This window comes from Anomaloglossus baeobatrachus, chromosome 2 (genome assembly GCF_048569485.1).
Source record: "Anomaloglossus baeobatrachus isolate aAnoBae1 chromosome 2, aAnoBae1.hap1, whole genome shotgun sequence".
NCBI classification, from domain to species: domain Eukaryota; kingdom Metazoa; phylum Chordata; class Amphibia; order Anura; family Aromobatidae; genus Anomaloglossus; species Anomaloglossus baeobatrachus.
In genome coordinates this window covers 656,340,251-656,360,243 of record NC_134354.1, presented here as the reverse complement: position 1 = coordinate 656,360,243, position 19,993 = coordinate 656,340,251, and the positions used below count along the sequence as shown (strand labels likewise).

The window sequence follows — 19,993 nt, the reverse complement described above, 5'->3', positions numbered from 1 at the left end:
ACATGATCAGGAGGCCCCGGTACTTCCGATCATGCGCAGTAGACCTCTCTGAAGCCGGGACGCGTACACCCGGCTTCATAGTGTGCATGACAGAAGTGCTTGGGCCTTCTGATCATGCGCACTGAGCCTAAACCCGGCGTTTTGAAGCAGTGACAATGGACACAGGTACACGCGTCACCACTGATGACGCTAGGCAGTGTGCATTGAATAGCATGTTAGCACTCCACTGTGGGCATGCTAACATGCTAAGGGGGCAGAATGAGCACAGGAACTAATGCCCTTGCGACTAGTCCCAGCGCTCATTCGCATATCATAAAGGATCTTTAGAAATACTTTTTCTAAAGATCTCTTTATCTATGCTACTAGATACAGGGACGGTTAGGCAGGTAATAGCAATATGCACCCAGAACTGCTCGTGGCTCTGGGTGCATATTGCACCTGACACACACATTAACCCCTGAGTGACCTGATTAGTATGTTTTCACATGGGCCAAAAGAGCACTGGAGCTGTTCTGGAAATCGAAGATGATGGCGATCAGTGAGTATTTTAATGCACTTATACATCATTATACATATAATTTGGAGGGTTTAAATAAAAATGTTGATGGAACATCTTCTTTAATTTATTAATACACTTCCAGGAAAATTAACAGAGGAACACTGCTGAGTTATGAGGAAATATGACACAAAATTGTAATTTTATGTATAATACAAGTATTTACCGATCTGCTGTGTACGGGTGATGAGGTCCTCTTTACATAGTGAGTTGGGATCATTGCTACTGTAAATTCTTTTAAAACTGGTAATTTTAATTGAAAGTTTTAAAGCCAAACAAAATAATAATACATCAAAAGGACAAAAGTTTAGACTTTCGATTAAGAATATGTGAAGAGAAAAACATTTAGGGGAACGGCTGAGGAAGAGGAAAGGAGTACAGATGGGAGAGGGGAACCTGATATGGAGTCAAATTCTACTCAATGGATTAAATGTGTTAAGAAGAATCAGCATATATAGGCGTACTGGAGGTGTGGCGAAAGGAGTATGAATTCTGTCCAGGGTGGCCAGATTTTCATGAATTTATGAAGTCTAGGCCTGGGTTTCTCCAAGCTGAAGCGATGGTTTGCAATATAAAAGAAGTAAGGGTATTGGATTATTTAGGGATATTGTGGATGTGTTCATCTAGTAAGACCTCCCAAGGATTTTTCTTCAGGTTATTTTGTCGCGGGCGGGGAGGAGGATGGCAACGTTGCGCTCTCCCACTGCTCGGGTCCAGCCGCCGCTGCTCTGCGGCTGCTGCTGCTCGGTGGCTCAAGCGATGGGCCGGATCCCGGGGACTCGAGCGGCGCTCCTCGCCCGTGAGTGAAAAGGGGGGTGGTTTGGTGTTGGGGATGTTGTCCGTGACGCCACCCACGGTTGTGGTGATTTTTGGTGACACCACCGCTGCTCCGGATGGGGATCCCGGGGACGGTGACAGGGAGCAGCTATGGTTGTTATTCTCCCCTCCGTGGGTAGGGGGTTGGTTGTCCCGGGGCCCCGGTGATGGGGTAGGAGAGGGTGTCAGGCGGGTTATGGGGCCTGGTGAGGTGCAGGGATGCAGGGGCAGCGCTGTGCTGCACGGCACGGAGGTACTCACTCAGCCCAATGATGATGACACAGTTCACGGTAAAACAAGCGGCTGGTTGGATGGGTCCCACGGACGGCTGTGGTTTTGTTGTTCCCTGCAAGTTAGCGGTGACTGTCTCTTCCCTGCACCTAAGTACGGTTGTTGGTATCGATGGGTTCCCACCGCTAACCCGCTCCCCGGCTTGGATATGGGCCGGAGGAGCCCTTCTTTGCCCGCAGGCGCTGGCCCTAAGAAACTGGTGCCTTGGCGGTGGCGGTGTCTCTCTCATACGGTTGGACTTTTGCCTTCAATCGGGACTTAGTTGTTTGGAAACCCGGAGGTCCCCTTCACTGACGGATTTGGCAAATTACGGTGACTCCAAGCCTTGCCGGGATCCGAAAGGCCCCTGCCAATGGTGCTGGCCTTTCTTTGTGTACCGGTCCGGTACCGCCGGGCCACCACCCGTCCACGGTCCTTTCGGCAACTCCAATCGGCCACTCCTGCAGACGGTCACTGCCGTCTGCAAACCTTGCTGTCTCCCCCGGGGCACACACCCGGACGCTCTCAGTCAGTTTTGCTTGCTCTCCTACCACTTCACTCCTCACACTTTCGCCTCTCAAACTAATCTGCTTGGTTTTCCCGCCTCCAGGACTGTGAACTCCTCGGTAGGTGGAGACCAACCGCCTGGCTCCACCCCTTGGTGTGGACATCAGCCCCTGGAGGAGGGCAACAAGGGTTTTGTGTTCTGACCTTGGTGTGCCTGCAGGGAATGTGGGGTGTGTTGTGGTGTTGTTCTCTGTGGCCCCTGGCTTGTCCAGGGCGACACAATTTTATGACCTGTAACTGAAAGAATGAGGAAGTGCAACCTAATCCAGAGCTTGCGTGCTTTGGAGCAAAGCCACCATTTATGGTACATGTCTCCTGTGGATTGGCAGCCTCTGAAGCACTGAGATGAGTAGTTAGGAATGGATTTAGCCAGACTAAAATTCCATCTCATCTTAACTTTATAATTTGTTTCCAGTATCAAGGTATTAAGTAAATAAACCACCTGTGGTGGAGGACCAGATTTGAGTCCAGGCTATATCAGTTAAACTAGGGCAAATAACAGATTCTCACAGAGAGATGTAGGTAAGTTTACGTCTGTGGTTAGTATGGATTAAATGGTTATGTAGGAGTGAGAAGGACCTTGGAGCATGAATGGTTGCATCTCTGTTCTAAAGGAGTAAAAAAAATATGAAGGGGTTACATTCCTCAATAAGGAAGTAATGAAATGTTTGAGCTCTTTCGAGGGGAAATTGAATTTGTCTTGGAGGGAAGGAAACGGAATGACACCATCTACATTAATTAGATGGTGAAGTCTGGAGACGCCCGCAGTAATCTCTGCATGGAATGATAGGGGAACTTCACGCCTGGAAAGAATTGAGTGTTACCCCATAAGAGTGCTGAGAATAGAAAGGGAGAGATAATAGCAGAGGAGTATTTTTTGAGGAATCTCAGATTTTAAGTGAGTGGGACATTATAGGATGAAGAAATATTTTTATGTTGATTTGGAAGGAGCCATAGTAAGGCATCAATGGCACGTGGGTAGCAATTTGAGGGTTCCAGGGAGAGTCAAAGAGGTGGTTCAAAGGATGCTATAGCGTTGGGCAGTTGAGCTTCTTAATAAAATTTAGTTACATTAAGAACCCCTAAGCCACCATTCGGGAGTGGCGGTTCAACGTGACCTTATTTACGTGGGGAAGACCGCTCAAATGTTGAGTTGTTTTAAGGTAATAAGAGGGATGGAAACAAGTAGATTGCTCCTCATTTGTAGTAAAGAGCAAGGTTTACATAGTATTTAGGGGTAGTTTGTAGCAAAGAGGAATTTGAAGTTGGTGGTCACCTTAACACTGAGGTAATCGAGTTGATTACTGGTTGGAGCATGAATACAAGGGCTAGGAACAGGAGAAAACCAATGTGGCTAAATAAGGATGTAAAAGGGGCAATGAATAATAAGAAAAAGGCATTTAAAAAGCTAAAACAAGAAGGCAGCGAGGAAGCATTAAAAATATATAGAGAAAAAAATAAAATGTGTAAAAAACAAATATATTTAGCAAAAGTAGAAACTGAGAGACTCATTGCTAAGGAAAGCAAAGCAAATCCCAAACTATTCTTTAATTATATAAACAGAAAAAAGATTAAAATTGATGGTGTTGGCCCTTTAAAGAATAATGAGGGTAAAATCATAGAAAGCGATGTGGGAAAAGCAAATGTTTTAAATACTTTTTTCTCAACTGTGTTCACACAGGAAAAGCATATGCCAGGGGACATGCAGAGTGATCATGTAAATGCCCCATTAAGTATGACCTGCCTAACCCAGGAAGAAGTGCAGAACCGACTTAGTAACATTAAAATTGACAAATCACCAGGCCCTGATGGCATTCACCCTCGGGTATTAAGGGAGTTAAGTAATGTGATAGACAGGCCTCTATTCCTTTTATTTAAAGACTCTATAGAAACTGGGTCCGTTCCACTGGATTGGCGGCTAGCAAATGTGGTACCAATATTCAAAAAAGGGTGCAAAAGGGAACCTGGAAACTATAGGCCGGTAAGCTTAACATCTGTTGTGGGTAAAATGTTTGAAGGGTTTTTAAGGGATACTATTATGGAATGTCTCAATGTTAATAACTGTTTAACTCCATATCAACATGGATTTATGAAGGATCGCTCCTGTCAAACTAACCTGATCAGCTTCTATGAGGATGTAAGCTCTCACATGGACCGAGGAGAATCATTGGATGTCATTTATCTCGACTTCGGTAAAGCATTTGACACTGTCCCACATAAAAGACTGCTAAGTAAAATGAGAACGCTTGGGCTCGGGGAAAATGTGTGTAGATGGGTAGGTAGCTGGCTTAGTGGTAGAAAGCAAAGAGTGGTTATTAATGGTGCATACTCAGATTGGGCCAGGGTTACTAGTGGGGTGCCACAGGGGTCTGTATTGGGCCCCCTACTATTTAATATATTTATTAATGATCTGGTGGATGGTTTACAGAGTAAAATATCAGTATTTGCAGATGATACAAAACTATGTAAGGTAGTTAACACAAAGGAGGACAGTTTGCAACTACAGATGGATTTGAGTAAATTGGAGAATTGGGCTGAAAAATGGCAAATGAGGTTTAACACAGATAAGTGTAAGGTTATGCACATGGGAAGGAGAAACAGATGCTACGATTACTTACTAAATGGGAAACTGCTGGGGAAATCAGACATGGAAAAAGACTTAGGCATCTTAGTGAATAAGAATCTAAATTGGAGTGCCCAGTGTCAGGCAGCAGCCACCAAAGCAAATAGGGTGATGGGATGCATTAGAAGAGGTCTGGGGGCACGAGATGAAAACATCATTCTCCCTCTGTACAAATCACTAGTCAGACCACACTTGGAGTATTGTGTGCAATTTTGGGCGCCAGTGCTGAAGAAAGACATTACTGAACTTGAAAGGGTTCAGAGGCGGGCTACTAAAATAATAAATGGAATGGGTGCATTACAATACACGGAAAGGTTATCAAAATTAGGTCTATTTACTCTAGAAAAGAGAAGACTTAGGGGAGACCTAATAAATATGTACAAATATATCAGAGGGCCATATAGAGATCTCTCCCATGATCTGTTTGTACCAAGGACTATGACAAGAACAAGGGGGCATTCTTTTCGATTGGAGGAAAGAAAATTCCTACATCAGCATAGAAGAGGGTTCTTCACGGTAAGAGCAGTGAGGCTCTGGAACTCTCTTCCTGAGGAAGTGGTGATGGCCAACTCACTGAATGAATTTAAGAGAGGAATGGATGCATTTCTTGTTAGCAAAAGTATAGAAGGTTATAAATAGCATAATCTTACAGGTAGATAGAAGAGCGACCTAGATTATTAGAGGAATGGGGGGGGCTGCAATACCAAGACAGGTTATTAAACTTGGGGTTAGTTAGTTAGGAAAAACAAAGGCTTAGGGGGATCTAATCACAATGTATAAATATATGAGGGGACAGTACAGAGACCTTTCCAAAGATCTCTTTACACCTAGGCCTGCGACTGTAACACGGGGGCATCCGCTACGTCTTGAGGAAAGAATGTTTATTCATAATCACAGATGAGGATTCTTTACTGTACGAGCAGTGAGACTATGGAGCTCTCTGCCGTATGATGTTGTAATAAGGGATTCACTAGTAAAATTTAAGCAGAGCCTGAACGCATTTCTTGAAAAATATAATATTACCAGTTATGTATATTAGATTTTATGACAGGGTGTTGATCCAGGGAACTAGTCTGATTGCCATATGTGGAGTCAGGAAGGAATTTTTTTCCCCATTGGAGCTTATTTGACACATTGGGGTTTTTTTGCCTTCCTCTGGATCAACATGTTAGGCTACGGGTTGAACTAGATGGACGTAGGGGCACTTTGCACACTGCGACATCGCAGGTGCGATGTCGGTGGGGTCAAATTGAAAGTGACGCACATCCGGCATCGCATGCGACATCGCAGTGTGTAAAGCCTGGATGATACGATTAACGAGCGCAAAAGCGTCGTAATCGTATCATCGGTACAGCGTCAGCTGTAAAGAAACAATGGATCCATTATAAATGCAAAAATAACAGATCATAGTATCATAGTATCATAGTTTTTAGGGTTGAAGGGAGACTCTAAGGCGGGCTTTGCACACTACGACATCGCAGCCCGATGCTGCGATGCCGAGTGCGATAGTGCCCGCCCCCGTCGCAGCAGCGATATGTGGTGATAGCTGGCGTAGCGAAAGTTATCGCTACGCCAGCTTCACACACACACTCACCTGCCGTGCGACGTCACTGTGGCCGGCGACCCGCCTCCTTGTTAAGGGGGCGGGTCGTGCGGCGTCACTGCGACGTCACACGGCAGGCAGCCAATCAGAGCGGAGGGGCGGAGATGAGCAGGATGTAAACATCCTGCCCACCTCCTTCCTTCCGCATATCCTACAGAAGCCGCAGTGAGGCCGGTAGGAGACGTTCCTCGCTCCTGCGACTTCACACACAGCGATGTGTGATGCCGCAGGAGCGAGGAACAACATCGGACCGTCGCGTCAGCGTAATCATGGATTACGCCGATGCTGCACCGATGATACGATTACGACGCTTTTGCGCTCGTTAATCGTATCATCCAGCCTTTACACACTGCGATGTCGCATGCGATGCCGGAAGTGCGTCATTTTCAATTTGACCCCACCGACATCGCACCTGCGATGTCGCAGTGTGCAAAGTGCCCCTTAGAGTCTCCCTTCAACCTTAAAGACTATGAAACTATGAAACTATGAAACTACATGGAAAGCAAGTGGAAAGGAAAGCCTTGTTTTATTTGTGTTGTTAGAGAGGCGGAAAGAGTGATCTTCAGAGCCTGGCAATTTGACTGACCTCTAAGCCAGGCACTAATTAATTTTTTTTTAATTTACCAACATAAAGGGGGTTACAAGAATTATGGCCTATATGAAGTATTGCCTAAAAAGTAACATATTTGAGAAATATCAGTAAAACCTAAACTTTTGTTCAGTAAAATTACTTCAGATGAAGCCTTCCAGACTGACGTTAAAATGATCTATTATACCTTGTAATAATCAGTTGAATAGTATCACATATCTATTTAGTAACTATGTGTACATATAAGAGATGAGCAAAAAGATTTACAGGCACAGTGGCCATATATATAGTTTGTGGCCACTGGAACTGAGCCCTGCAAAACTTTCCCTACCTGCTGGTAGCGCCTCTTCTGATTAGCCGGCTCGGAGCATTGACATGATTGTATTGTGCCATAATGATGACATTGCTCTGGGCCTACTAATCAAAAGAAGCGCCAAGGATTCAAGAAGGTACAAGAAAGTGGTCTCTGAATGAAGGCCCTGAATCAAGGTCTTGCAAATAAATCTTGCTGTTCTACTCCAATATTTATTATTTGCTTGCCCGGCATGTAATATTCTGGAGGTTGTCATCCTTACTTTCCTTTCTCACTTTTTGCTTTGCTACTGTTGTTCCTCCATTTAGTCTCCTGCATTGTTCATTTTTGTATCCTTATTTTCTCTTCTCTTCCCCATCCACCTACTTTTTTGTCTAAAATTATCTAATTTGAACACCATGCTTGTTGACTTAATATATTGTATGCTTCATTGTTACATTGTATCTTGCACATTGCGGTATATTTGTGAAATGATTTTAATTGTTATGATGTGGATTAGTTATTGACTTAATATAGAATGAAATAACGATTGACACCCATGTGGACCAGTCAAATTAGAGCTACCATTATTTTTTGGATTACCTAAAGCAAATATTTAGAATTTTGTTTTAATACCCTATTATAACATTATTACTATTTGCAAATACATTATATATATATATATATATATATATATATATATATACAGTTAGGTCCAGAAATATTTGGACAGTGACACAATTTTCGCGAGTTGGGCTCTGCATGCCACCACGTTGGATTTGAAATGAAATCTCTACAACAGAATTCAAGTGCAGATTGTAACGTTTAATTTGAAGGTTTGAACAAAAATATCTGATAGAAATTGTAGGATTTGTACACATTTCTTTACAAACACTCCACATTTTAGGAGGTCAAAAGTAATTGGACAAATAAACCAAACCCAAACAAAATATTTTTATTTTCAATATTTTGTTGCGAATCCTTTGGAGGCAATCACTGCCTTAAGTCTGGAACCCATGGACATCAGCAAACGCTGGGTTTCCTCATTCTTAATGCTTTGCCAGGCCTTTACAGCCGCAGCCTTCAGGTCTTGCTTGTTTGTGGGTCATCCGTTTTAAGTCTGGATTTGAGCAAGTGAAATGCATGCTCAATTGGGTTAAGATCTGGTGATTGACTTGGCCATTGCAGAATGTTCCACTTTTTTGCACTCATGAACTCCTGGGTAGCTTTGGCTGTATGCTTGGGGTCATTGTCCATCTGTACTATGAAGCGCCGTCCGATCAACTTTGCAGCATTTGGCTGAATCTGGCCTGAAAGTATATCCCGGTACACTTCAGAATAAATCCGGCTACTCTTGTCTGCTGTTATGTCATCAATAAACACAAGTGACCCAGTGCCATTGAAAGCCGTGCATGCCCATGCCATCACGTTGCCTCCACCATGTTTTACAGAGGATTTGGTGTGCCTTGGATCATGTGCCGTTCCCTTTCTTCTCCAAACTTTTTTCTTCCCATCATTCTGGTACAGGTTGATCTTTGTCTCATCTGTCCATAGAATACTTTTCCAGAACTGAGCTGGCTTCATGAGGTGTTTTTCAGCAAATTTAACTCTGGCCTGTCTATTTTTGGAATTGATGAATGGTTTGCATCTAGATGTGAACCCTTTGTATTTACTGTCATGGAGTCTTCTCTTTACTGTTGACTTAGAGACAGATACACCTACTTCGCTGAGAGTGTTCTGGACTTCAGTTGATGTTGTGAACGGGTTCTTCTTCACCAAAGAAAGTATGCGGCGATCATCCACCACTGTTGTCATCCGTGGACGCCCAGGCCTTTTTGAGTTCCCAAGCTCACCAGTCAATTCCTTTTTTCTCAGAATGTACCCGATTGTTGATTTTGCTACTCCAAGCATGTCTGCTATCTCTCTGATGGATTTTTTCTTTTTTTTCAGCCTCAGGATGTTCTTCTTCACCTCAATTGAGAGTTCCTTAGACCGCATGTTGTCTGGTCACAGCAACAGCTTCCAAATGCAAGACCACACACCTGTAATCAACCCCAGACCTTTTAACTACTTCATTGATTACAGGTTAACGAGGGAGACGCCTTCAGAGTTAATTGCAGCCCTTAGAGTCCCTTGTCCAATTACTTTTGGTCCCTTGAAAAAGAGGAGGCTATGCATTACAGAGCTATGATTCCTAAACCCTTTCTCCGATTTGGATGTGAAAACTCTCATATTGCAGCTGGGAGTGTGCACTTTCAGCCCATATTATATATATAATTGTATTTCTGAACATGTTTTTGTAAACAGCTAAAATAAAACTTGTGTCACTGTCCAAATATTTCTGGACCTAACTGTATATCGTTGTGTAAACTTCTTATAACCAATGCAGGTGTTTGAAGCCAAATGGCACAAAGAAAGCCTCCTTGTTTGAGGATATCCTTGTGAAGACGCAAGTCTGCTATCTGGGACTACTGGAGAATGTGAGAGTACGTCGGGCTGGATATGCTTACAGACAAGAATATAGTTCTTTTCTGGATCGGTACAAGATGGTCAGCAGACAGACCTGGCCCAAATGTAGAGGAGAACCACGGTAAGGTTACATAAGATCAACATGACCTACCAAGTAAAGTGGAGTTATACATTCATCATGTCTATCAAACATGTTGTTCATCAGGTAGGTCTTCTGTATGCCATAGTATTATTGAAACCATATGTTGGGCAAAGTATAAAGTCCTTACCCTTGATGATATATCTTCTTATAAACTTTCTGACTTACTCAAGAACACCATTTCTATTGGAATCTTCACTCCAAATTTTACTTTTATTTTTGGACAGTGATGATGTAAAGGCATTATTAACTGACCCTCAAGTCAATATTTCCGCTAATGAAATTTCATATGGAAGAACAAAACTGTTTATCAGGACCCCAGAAACAGTACGTATTTCTTTTTCCTTTATATACCGGTCTCATTCTTTTACTAATTTCCACTATTATACTGTAGTTATTTATTTATAAAAGAGACGAAATTGTTAAAAATAAAATATCTGAATGAAATCACTTAATTCAGCATCAGTATTGGCACATATGAGGATGTTCAACGTGGTGCAGGTCCCAGGCGTTTCTGCTGATATACAACTAAAGCCTTGTTCACACCAACTTTGTGGCTACGTCTTTAGTCCTGAGAAAATGGATTCAGGAGTATCAGGGTCATTGACTTTAATGAACCAGAGTCACTTTTTGTTTTGTCTGACCTCATTTGGGGCAGTATTCGCCTTTTGCAAGTGGACACAAAAATGCAGTTGACCACATTTTTGTGCCTGCCTGAAAAAGGTAGACACTAATTAGGTACGGATAGAGCACAAAGTGATTCCGTCTGCTTCATTAAACTGAACGGCCCCATTGGCAGATACTCATAAATTTTGTTTTTCAGCCTTGAAAGAGCCACTCACATGTCAAAAAAGTGATGTGAACCTGGCCTTAGTTGTTATGTGAAGAACGTTTTTACTGAACTGACCGACACAATGAGTCAAGAGTTCTGATTCTTAATTTCAAGGCTCCGAAGTTGCATGTGATACCAACTGCCTTGCAGAGTAATATTTCTCTAATCCAAAGCTGTGTAGATATACAATATATTTGTGTCATTTTGACCAATACAAGTACAGACCTGTAGCTGTAATATTCCCTTAAAAACGGGAGCAAATTTGTCTGACAGGTCGGCTTTCAGTCCTATTTTAGATAAGCTTAGGTTAATATTTTTGTGTAATATTTGACTAAATAATGGACTTGCTTTCAGCTTTTTGCCTTGGAGGAATTGCGCCGGAAGAAAATGGATGAGTTGGCAACACTTATACAAAAGATTTTTCGTGGATGGAGGCTTCGGGCTCAGTTTTTACTTATGCGGAAGAGTCAGATCATCATTTCTGCATTTTACCGTGGGCACGCAGTAAGTAGTTCGGTTCAGCGTGTTCAGCCGGACTTTCGATAAAATTCAGTTCTGGACCTGAACCCCAATAGAAGTCACTGATTGTGCAATTTGGATCTCCCCCCATATGCAGCCAGCCATAAACAGAACACTTCCAGGGGGCGGGTGGTTTCCATTTTTTTTTTTTTGTGCACACTACATCCGATCGCCCAGTTGTTACCCCCAGTGTGAGTCATTCAAACACTGCAAGCGGCTCACACTGGGGTGAGCACTGCATGTACCTGAGCACAGCGATGCTTGCGCAAGTGGTTTTCATACTAAAATACCCAAACTCCAAACCTGAACTCTATTTTTTTGTGGTCTGTGTTCGGCAAAACACCAAACCTCAGGTTCGCTCATCTCTAGTTAAAAATCTAAGGTGATGTAAATTAATTAGTCAGCCCTAAATATAATCTGAGAACGTATAAAATAATTTTTGATAGTTTTTTTGTATCCAAAAAGTTGGGGAGTAAGTAAAATATGGTGAAGCAGTATTAGACAGACGTTTTATATTTAAAAATGAGCCACACTTTTTTAAATTTGGCTTAAATGACAGCACAAGGGAAAGTGACTTATAAAAAGTTCTGTCATATTAAAGGGAACCTGTCAGGTCCCATATGCCTTGTAACCTACAAGCAGGATGATGTGTGGCCTAAAAACCCCTTCTTACACATCCCTGCATTGTAATATTGTGTAAAATGAATGTATAAAAAAAGTTTTATAACTTACATGTTCCCTATGTAAATGAGCAGAGGTCCCAGTCCCCAGGGCGTCTCTTCGCCCCGTCTAGTTTACACTCTTTCCGTGGTATCACGCCCCTGTGGGTGTGATACCATAGATTTACATAAATGACGTCTCTGTCAGCTCCTGGGAATTCCGCGCGTGTGCTCTTCTCATAGTATAGCACTGCTGTACATTGCGTTGCATATATTGACAAAAAGAGCCACTCAGACTGTGAATTTTAGAAAATTTAAAACTCGTGGATACCTTTGACATGAAAAAATACCTACAGCGGTGAAATATGTTTTGATCACGTCACCAATTTCCTAAGTAAATATGATTCTAAAGGTGCTACTGGCATGAATTTCTCCCCAAATGTTGGTAACAACCCATCCAATCCACACTGGCAAAGAAATCAAACCACAGATGTCCATAAATTAAGTTATGTAGTATATAATAATGAAAAATGGCATAGGGAAAAAGTATTGAATGCATGCAGAAAAAGAGATGTAAAAAGCCATGGAAAATCATGATATCAACCGAAAACTTTCAGTAACTAAAAAGCAATCCTGACACTTATTAAAAAATAATATCAGCTGGTTCAACTGATATATCAACTTCCAGTTGACCTGACATCACCGAGGCGGGCTTCGGTGTTCCTGAGTGACTAGGCTGTGTGGGAAGTTTCACCGCTCGTCACTGCCCAGCATCGCTCCTGCTTGCTGCGCTCTGCAGCGACGGAGGGAACACGCAAGATGCTTGGCTGTGATGAGCGGTGACACGCCGCCCACAGCCCAGTCACTCAGGGAGACCGAAGCCCGCCTCGGTGATGTTGGGTCAACTGGAAGTTAATGAGACATTACTGGATCTTAAGATCATAAAGCCTGAGGGGCACAAGATGGGGATAAGTGGACCGCAATAGCACAGTACTACACCAGGGATTTGAGAAAAGCCTTGTTTATGAGCTTTACATCGATGTGTGGCTACTATGCTGTGTAGTGGACCACCCCTTTAATCTAAAGGTACGAAAGCAAAATGAAAAGCGCCAATATACAGATAAATAATACTAGCTCTACTATTCTTATTTGGTCAGTACCTAGGGTTAAAGGCTTACAAGTACAGGTATTTAGCAATGCTTCAACTAGTTGTTTTTAGGCTTGGCTTCCTTTACAAATCCAGGTTTCTCTACAGATTCCATGTGTGTTTTTGTTTTGCAGCATAAGAAACATTATCAGAAAATGCGCTTCTCTGCCTTACTTTTACAAGCCTATACCCGAGGCTGGAAGGTATGATATGACATGATACACATATTTTTACGACAAGTAAAATAATAAAGTGACTAGCTTCCTAGGTGATTATGACCAATAATCTGCATGTTTGTATATAATCATATTATCCTGTGTGTTTTGTGCTTTTGATTAGTGTTGATTTGCTTCTAGGCACGTGTGTTGCTAAGGCGAATGAAACTTCTCAACCGCCAGTCAGAAGCCTCATCTACTATTTGTGCTTATTGGAGGGGATACAAGGTAATGCTTTGTCCTCCGCACCATAATCCCAAGGACATTTGCCAAATTAAGTGTGGGCTACTTGAGCAACATCTAAAACAAATAAAAAAAGAAAATAGTTTACCAGCATCAATCAAAAATTAAATAAAAAATAAATTATATATAATATATATATATATAATACATATATATATATATATATATATATATATATACAGTATATATATATATATATATATATATATATATATATATATATATATATATACAGTATATATATAATATCTCAGAGATTCACCAGCCATACTACATATTGGTGTGCACAGAGGCCTTTAAAAAAATGGAGAAGCTATCTTCAGGAAATGACCTATTGTTTAAATCAGGTTTTTGTGTTAAATGTAATTTTCTTTATTTTTTGAGAATGTTTTTTTCCCAATTTGTATTAAAAATAAAAAAAAATGAAATCTTGCAATTTTTGTACTGGACACTGGGGCTTTTTTTTAGACTCAAACTTAAAGTGGTTGTCCACTACTTTAACATTGATGGACTCTATTCTTAGGATAGGCCATCAGTGGCTGATTGACTGGGATACGACACCTGGCACCCCTGGCGAGCAGCTGTTTTCAGTGCCACCAACATCGGAAGGTGGACGGAGATACTCTTTTGTGAAGCTGCCTTGCCTTCTGATAGTTGCTTCGGCCAGGTACTGATTTGAATAGGAGGTGGATGTTCAGTATCTGTACTTAGCCACTATTAGAAGACGAGGCAGCTCGCAAACTGAGCATTTCCGGCCGCCTGCTACTGCCGCCGACACCAAGAACAGCTGATCGGCGGGAGTGCTGGGTGTCGAACCGATCAGACATTGATGATCTTAGATATCACTAAGGATAAGCCACCAATGTAAAAGTAGTGGACAACCCCTTTAATGTTGTTTCTGTAAACAACAAATGTTCATAGCCATAAGGCTGGACTCACACGAGCGTATGGCATCCGATGCGAGAGCATCGGATGCGATATGCTAATGTCCCCCGGCTCAGGCTCTGCTGCGAGCGTGAGCCGGGTGTCATGCGACTGTAACCCGATCTTGCGATCGGGTCACAGCTGTGAAGCTGTGTGCGGGCACTGCGGAGGACAGGGAGGGGTTAATCCTCCCATCTCCTCCACTGTCAGCCTGTGCGTAGATTGCACTGCACTGGGATAACATCCGAGTGCAGTCCGATGTATCTCTCAGATCCATTCACTTGAATGGGTGCGAGAGATATGGCGGTAGCAGCAAAACGCAGCATGCTGCCGCTTTTCTCGCATCCAGAATCTGGATGCGAGAAAAGCTGACCAACAGCTCAACCTCATTGCCTAACATTGGTCAGAGTGCAATGCAAGAATTTCTCGCATTGCACTCGTCCGATTTTCACGCTCGTGTGAGCGTACCCTAATGAAAAGAGTTTGACTCTATCTTTTGTATTGAAGGATTTAATGAGCCTGTGAAAAGGCAGGTTCAGCTGTGACAACCCCTATGTTAATTGGTGGATTCGGTGCTATGAGCTGTATATAGAGCTGTTACCTATCATTGTAATCCTGCCTCCGATGACACTGAGCCTTCTTAAAATTATTATTGACAGTATAGGAAGTACTACACTAAAAGAAGAAAATGTGGCAATTGAGAAAATGTAAGCATTACTCAGTTCTTTCTTTATTAAAGATCATACTTTTAAGACTAAATGTTGCCAACATTTTTTTAAAATATGTAATAAGTATTGCAAAAACCTGATTTTAATAATAGATCATTTTCTGATGCTACCACCCCTTAAAGTGCGTTTACAATATGTAGGGTGATGGAGGATTTCCAAAAAATCACATATTTGTTTGAGTGATGCTAACAAGTTTTATTATTTTTGTTCCTGTTTTATCTGGAAATGTAAATCAAATTGTTTGGCCTTTCGCACCAGGATATATGATTTGTCTGACTAGTGATAGTGCTGTCTGAATATTTATACAGTCTAATGACAGTGGTGATCATCTCCCGATCTCTGGTTATCTATCCTGTTCTTTTCCTTTTTTATACCATACAAAAATAACTCAGGATAAACTTGATTGATCCACCGCCTATATATAATGACTAATATAATAAAAGATAATAGTTTAATTTCTCAGGTATGCAAATTTGGGTTTAGGAAATGTTTTTCAAATCCAATGACTGATCTTTAAGTTTTTTATGCCCTAATTTAAAAAACAAACAAAAAAAACCCCCAAAACAACACTCCTATTTTTAGCCATCACATATGGATTTTGCACAAAACGAGAGTGAAATTATGTGCAAGCAAGATGAAAAAGAATCTTTTTATAACCAAAAATGTACTATATATATATATATATATATATATATATATATATGTGTGTGTGTGTATGGGAAACCAGCAAGGGAACCCCTGTTTCATTCTGTTTTTTTCTATTGTATAATGCATATAACAGGGAGTGGTGCTCTGTTTGCTGGATTTGCACTCTAGCTCCTGGCTGCTTCATTAGCCTCCTTTTTGTTCACCGGCTGATCTTGTAGGTTTTTAAAACCCAGAAAAGATGCAGTGTAGTGTAGGACCCAGCAAAGGAGGGTGCCGTGAAGGGGCGCTGGGCTGGTATTGCAATGGCCACTATAATATTCTAAATACCTCCATTTATGTATAAGGTAGAATTTATTTTGGTTTTTCAAAGTATGCGGCTGGAATTTTTTCTCATATGTATATATATATATATATATATATATATATATATATATATATATATTGGTTGGCGCTGTGTGCAGCCACTTTTTCGCCTGGTTGGGGAGTTTTGATATCAAAGTTTTTTTAAGGTGCCTTCTGTTTCCCCATGCCTTGAATAGCATACAAACCAATTTTCAGCCAATTCTGTCCACTGGGTCAGTCTGCACACAGCTCCAAAAACCTTAGGTTATTTTATGGCCACCTTGTATATACAGTGCCTTGCGAAAGTATTCGGCCCCCTTGAATTTTTCATCCTTTTCCCACATTTCAGGCTTCAAACATAAAGATAAAAAATTTAAATTGAAGAATCAACAAGTGGGATACAATTGTGAAGTTTAACGAAATGTATTGCTTATTTTAACCTTTTATAAAAAATAAACTGAAAATTGGGGTGTGTAATATTATTTGTCCCCTTTAAGTTAATACTTTGTTGCGCCACCTTTTGCTGTGATTACAGCTGCAAGTCACTTGGGGTATGTGTCTATCAGTTTTGCACATCAAGGGACTGAAATTCCTGCCCATTCTTCCTTTGCTCGAGCTGAGTGAGGTTGGATGGAGAGTGTTTGTGAACAGCAGTTTTCAGCTCTTTCCACAGATTCTCGATTGGATTCAGGTCTGGACTTTGACTTGGCCATTCTAATACCTGGATATGTTTATTTATGAACCATTCAATCGTAGATTTTGCTTTATGTTTGGGATCATTGTCTTGTTGGAAGACAAATCTCTGTCCCAGTCTCAGGTCTTTTGCAGACTCCAACAGGTTTTCTTCAAGAATGGTAATGTATTTGGCTCTGCAATTCATCCAGAGTGATCATGGGCCTCTTGGCTGCATCTCTGATCAGTCTTCTCCTTGTTTGAGATGAAATGTTTGAGAAACGGACAGGTCTTAGTAGAGTTGCAGTGGTATGATACTCCTTACATTTCAATATGATCGCTTGCACAGTGTGTCTTGGGATGTGTAAAGTTGTGGAAATCTTTTTGTAACCAAATCCGGCTTTAAACTTCTCCACAACAGTATCACGAACCTGCCTGTTGTGTTCCTTGGTCTTCATGATGCTCTCTGTACTTTAAACAGAACACTGAGACTATCACAGAGCAGGTGCATTTATACAGAAGTTGATTACACACAGGGGGCTTATATTTATCATCATCAGTCATTTAGGACAACATTGGATCATTCAGAGATCCTCAACGAACTTCTGGAGTGAGTTTGCTGCACTGAAAGTAAAGGGGATGAATAATATTGCACGCCCCAAGTTTCAATTTATTTTTTATAAAAGTTTAAAATAAGCAATACATTTCGTTCAACTTCACAATTGTGTCCCACTTGTTCATTCTTCAACATAAAATTTTAATTTTTTTTCTTTATGTTTGAAGCCTGAAATGTGGGAAAAGGTTGAAAAAAATCAAGGGGGCTGAATACTTTCGCAAGGCACTGTACTTATTGAACACTCATTTTGCAACTTTATTGGAAAATAATTTTTGCGCCTTTTCCTTTTTTCTTCAAAGCTTCTTTTGATACCTTTTTTGGCTTATAGAAGGCCTGCGGATCTACTCTGTGAATGTTTCCAGCAGTAGTCTCCCATCATGTTCACGTTCCCTTGGTATCGCCCTTGGTATCTATGTTGATATTCTCATTCCATCTCCTTGATATCCTGATGAAATCTTTCTCCTTCCTCTTCGCTAACAGCACCAAGGTGTTCAGTAAAGTTATCCTAATGAGAATGTAAAAAGTGTAACTTCAAAGTCATCAGACAAACCCAGGCCTTGAAATGTTTCAGCATGTTCTCCATGATGGACTTATATTTTGAATCTTTGTATCTTTGTACTTTGTCTTTGTACTTTGAATCCTTCAAATTTCTTCACGATTTCTTTAAAAGAATCCCAAGCCCTTTTCTCAACAGCTTTCATTTTTGTTTTGAACACGTGGTCCTTCATGAGTTTCCAAATATCCAAATCCACAAAAATGCCTTACTTCAGTTTTGCTTTAGACAGTCCCTGAAACTTGGTACACAGGAACTTAAAAGTCTCCCATTCTTTCTGTAAAGCTTTCACTGCTTCATCAGTCCAAGCTTAAGGTGGAGTAAAGCTTAACCCCTCAATGACCGCAGGCCGTAAAATTACGTCCTAGTGGTCATAGTGTTAATGCCCCTGGCTGCCGTATGCAGTCATGGGGGGGGATATCTGCACACATGTCGGCTAATTTATACAGCTGACATGTGTGCCTACCAGGTACGAGCAGATCCGCGATCTGCCCATACCTGTTAACCCCTTAAATTACCCTTTGAATTATAATAGCAGTCGTTGTGTTCCGTTTACTCACACCCGACACCGGAAGTCACGTGACGTGATCATGTGGATCTGATGGTTGTCTAGGTAGCACAGGGTCATGTGATGACTCCTCTAGCTCACATGACTCCCTTCCTGTCTCACACGGCTGAGAGCATATCTGGTATTCACACATGTGTATCTGTGATCAGCAGATATGACAAAGCGATTAGACTGCTGATACTTATAGTCCCCTAGGGGGACTAGTAAAATAAAAAAAAGTTAAAAAAAAAGTTTTGAAAAATTAAAAAAGATAAAAAACCTAAAAGTTCAAAGTACTCCCCTTTCGCCCCATTGAAAAGTAAAGGGTTAAAAAAATTCAAAATATAGACACATTTGGTATCGCCGCATTCAGAAATACCCGCTCTCTCAAAATATAAAATCAATTAATCTGATCGGTAAATGGCATAGCAGCAAAAAAAAAATCCAAACGCCAAAATTAAGTTTTTTGGTCTCCACAAATTTTGCTCAAAATGCAATAATAGGCGATCAAAATGTAGCATCTGCGCAAAATAGTACCGTTAAAAACGTCAGTTCGAGATGCAAAAAATATCACTGAGCCATAGATCCAGAAAAATGAGAACACTACGGGTTGCGGACTATCGCGCAAAAACGAACGCCACTTTATTTAAACCAGATTTTTTTTAACCTCTTAGATAAAAGTAAACTTATACATGTTTGGTGTCTACGAACTCTCACCGACCTGAGGCATCACAGCAACACATCTATTTTACCATATAGCAAACATAGTGAATAAAATATCTCAAAAATAATTGGGCAATCACACTTTTTTTGCTATTTTTCTACATTTGGAATTTTTTTGCCGTTTTCCAGTACACTATATGGTAAAACTCAAGATTTAATTAAAAAGTACAACTTCCGCCAAAAACAAGCCCTTACATGGCTATATTGACAGAAAAATAAAAATATTACGTCTCTCGGAAGAAGTGTGGCAAAAACCCCCCCCCCGGAAAGCGCAAATTTGGCCGGTCGTGAAGGGGTAAATGCAGGAGCACTTAGTGGGGTCAAGTAAACTTTCCACAAGTACCATATGTTCTTGAGTCCAGGGTTATAAAAATGTTCTAGTTGGCCAACTTTTTAGGCTTCAGTAATTTAGTGATCCCTGTTGTCCCATTCACACAAAAAGTCTGGCTACCTTGTGTATCCTTCTTGCTGCCCAAGGAGCAAAGAGAGAATTTTCAGATCACTATATATTTTTCATCCTTAATCCTCGTTTTTAAGTTTCTTAAGAATAAAGTCTAAATTCTCATAGCTTTCTCTCAAATGCACAGAATGCCCTACAGGCGCTGAATCATACTTGCTACCATTGTGCAGTAGCAGCTTTCAGACTTTTTTGAATGAATCAATAAAGAGTCTCCACTCGCTTAAATTGTACTCAATGTTAC

The 19,993-nt window shown here is 41.1% G+C and overlaps 1 protein-coding gene across 2 annotated transcripts in view; it reads left to right on the top strand.

Moving 5' to 3' along the window:
- The window catches only part of MYO1A (myosin IA), a 128,849-nt gene that overhangs the window by 92,217 nt on the left and 16,639 nt on the right, over positions 1 to 19,993 (top strand). The window contains exons 18-22 of one of the 2 annotated variants that reach the window (XM_075337051.1): positions 9,706 to 9,906; positions 10,152 to 10,251; positions 11,111 to 11,260; positions 13,216 to 13,284; positions 13,438 to 13,524. In XM_075337051.1, the coding sequence (XP_075193166.1) occupies positions 9,706 to 9,906; positions 10,152 to 10,251; positions 11,111 to 11,260; positions 13,216 to 13,284; positions 13,438 to 13,524 (607 nt within the window). The remainder of the gene's footprint in view (positions 1 to 9,705; positions 9,907 to 10,151; positions 10,252 to 11,110; positions 11,261 to 13,215; positions 13,285 to 13,437; positions 13,525 to 19,993) is intronic. The other variant, XM_075337052.1, reaches the window with a different exon arrangement.